Source organism: Onthophagus taurus, chromosome 6 (genome assembly GCF_036711975.1).
Source record: "Onthophagus taurus isolate NC chromosome 6, IU_Otau_3.0, whole genome shotgun sequence".
Classification (NCBI taxonomy): Eukaryota; Metazoa; Arthropoda; class Insecta; order Coleoptera; family Scarabaeidae; genus Onthophagus; species Onthophagus taurus.
In genome coordinates, this window is record NC_091971.1 from 18,887,241 (window position 1) to 18,889,805 (window position 2,565).

A 2,565-nucleotide genomic window follows, 5' to 3' on the forward strand; every position below is an offset into this window, starting at 1 on the left:
TACTCGAAATTCGAAAATATTCACTTTCATACAAGATACAGGTTTCAGAATCAAAATATTCCCATTTTAACTCTTTTTAGTGTTTGTTAACACAAATTGTTTTTATTTCAAGAATGGCTAATGATACAACTTTTAACAAAAAGTACTTTTTTATTTAAAATACTTCAAAGAATTCAAAAATGTACTCAAAATTATAATTGAGTCAGTGGCGTAGATGTTATGGAGTGTAGAATTACGATATCTGCAATTTTTACTACGAAATCGTTGATATCATAAAAACGGTTTGTGATAGAGCTTTTAATTAACAGTGATTTTTTACGTAAAATAACCCAAGAAATTCAAAAATGTACTCGAAATTCGAAAATATTCAGTTTTATACAAGATACAGGCTCCAGAATGAAAATATTCCCATTGTAACTTTTTTTAGTATTTGATATCATAAAATCTTTTTTATCTCACGAACGGTCAATGATACATCTTCTAATAAAGGGCAACACTTCAAATAATTGAAAAATTTACTCAAAATATAGTATAGATGTTACACGATATCATCAATTTTTTACTTTCAATTCAATTTTATTATCATTAATTTGTTTACTTAATAACTTGAACTTGCAAGTAACCTTAAAAGTCAGCTTAGATTCCAGTAATGCAAAAAGCGTAAAAGTATTCAACAAATTAGACACGCAATAAGTAAACGATTGTGTCAAATATTTATATTGTGAACGTCTCTCCTAACAATAATTTTGTTAAACTAATATGGGGAAGATTTATTAGTTAAGACCTTACGGTAGAGACAAGCAGAGTGGAGAGGACGTCGATTTCACATACTTAGCCAGTCCACCAACCTTAATCTGTGTGAGATTCTCTCATATCTTCGAATCCCGTAGACAAAATGTAAATAAGCATTTTGAACTCTTTGTATCTTGAGTTTCCGCTCCAAGAAGTGTTTACTATTATAAATACCCACAACGGAAGCCCGATTGAAAAGTAGGAAGTATATTGTAAGAGTTTAAATGTTATCATAACCTAGTCGATAGAATTCTTTCTACTAATTGGCTGCAGATATTACAATTGAGAAACCTTATTAGTTTTAGGAACAGGTATAACAACAACACCCTTCCATTGATGAGCAAATACAGAATTCCCAATGCAAAAGTTTAGGGCAATATAACCGAAGAACTTAGTAGAAGCATTTGCTTGTTATTCCATCATTACCAACATCATTTGACGTAATTTGATCCAATTCATTTGATGTTATTCTCTTGCTGTAACGCTTGGGTTTAATAAATATTATTATTAATTGTTATTATAAAAGCACACAGGAAATACAAAGAACACAACAACAGCTAACTGATTCGATACTGACGTTATTTTCTGGATAACAAAAAGAATAAAGTACATATATAGCAGTTCTTTTAGATTTTACCGTCCTTGTGATAAAGTATATTTTTAACTAAATGCTATGTTGTAACCATTCATAAGAAATATTTATAATTTATTTATTTGTTTCTCGATGATTTATCTATTTTAATGTTATCAATAGATTTATTGTTGAGTTGTTTTGATTCGAAAATCCTTCAATATTATCTAAATCACAATAATATAGGAAGTATATTATTTAATTTGTTATTTTTTTTTAAATAAATCTATAAATTATCAGAAATTTTAAAACAAACCTAACAAAGTTAACATGTTTCGAGCAACGTTGATTATAATTTTCACGTTCGTTGTTTTCGCTTACGCCGAAGATATTTGTAAGTTGAATTTGAAAATTGTGTCTATTTAAAAAAAAATTTTTTTCTTAATTTAGGTGAAAAGCAATTCAAAGATTGTTATGCTATTTGCGATGATATTAATGTACAAAATTGTATGTTTAAAATGTACACTGATAAGAACAGGATATTTAATTTGACAGTTTGCGACCAAAGGGAATCTAGTATTTATTTATTTATTATCATTAAGAAAGATTTATTATTAATTTTTTCCTTAGAATCTGCTGACGATTGGGATATTAAAAAAGGCAGCAGAAGGATTGAATGTGCTTACAGTAATACTACACAAGGTGATGATAATAACCACAGGAACACAATTATACAATCTAGAAATAGTTTTGTGGTTGTATATGATTAATTAATATACTACTAATCACTTTGAAATAAATGTTTTGATAAATAACAGTTAATTTGATGTCTATTATTTCTTAAAAATCACTTGTAAAATTGATAATTAAAACTATATACAGTCAGTCCCAAAAGTCATCGTACACAAATGGTTTTCGCATGATTTCCAAAACGTGATCGTAAATAAAAGAATTTTTTTATTACCATACATGTAATTATTTATTTTTAACAGATTTATAAACAGAAAACACTGCAATTTAACAAAATAACAAAATAACTTAATAATTCTTCAAAATCGTTCCATTGCAATCTCACAAAAGTAATCGTACATCTGAAAACCGACAGGGGTTTCCCCGTCTCTTTGTCAATTACGTGGGATTTCCCGTGCAGCTAGTCTAACCTGCCCTACATCTAGTAATCGTTGCTCTCCGTTTGTCAAAAA

At 28.3% G+C, this 2,565-nt stretch overlaps 1 protein-coding gene across 1 annotated transcript; it reads left to right on the plus strand.

Annotated features, from left to right (window-relative positions):
• Positions 1-1,663: 1,663 nt before the first annotated feature.
• On the plus strand, positions 1,664-2,185 carry LOC111418952 (uncharacterized). Its single transcript, XM_023051666.2, has 3 exons — positions 1,664-1,757; positions 1,814-1,939; positions 1,994-2,185. The coding sequence occupies exons 1-3, from the start codon at positions 1,694-1,696 to the stop codon at positions 2,131-2,133; spliced, it is 330 nt and encodes a 109-aa protein (XP_022907434.1). The 5' UTR covers positions 1,664-1,693; the 3' UTR covers positions 2,134-2,185.
• The last annotated feature ends 380 nt before the right edge of the window (positions 2,186-2,565 follow it).

What these genes read in the sequence shown, in the direction of transcription:
- LOC111418952 (XM_023051666.2), top strand. Translation starts at nt 1,694, where the DNA reads ATGTTTCGAGCAACGTTGATTATAATTTTCACGTTCGTTGTTTTCGCT. An exon ending in CGCTTACGCCGAAGATATTT is followed by an intron (nt 1,758 to 1,813) that starts GTAAGTTGAATT and finishes TTCTTAATTTAG; the next exon opens with GTGAAAAGCAATTCAAAGAT. An exon ending in TTGCGACCAAAGGGAATCTA is followed by an intron (nt 1,940 to 1,993) that starts GTATTTATTTAT and finishes TTTTTTCCTTAG; the next exon opens with AATCTGCTGACGATTGGGAT.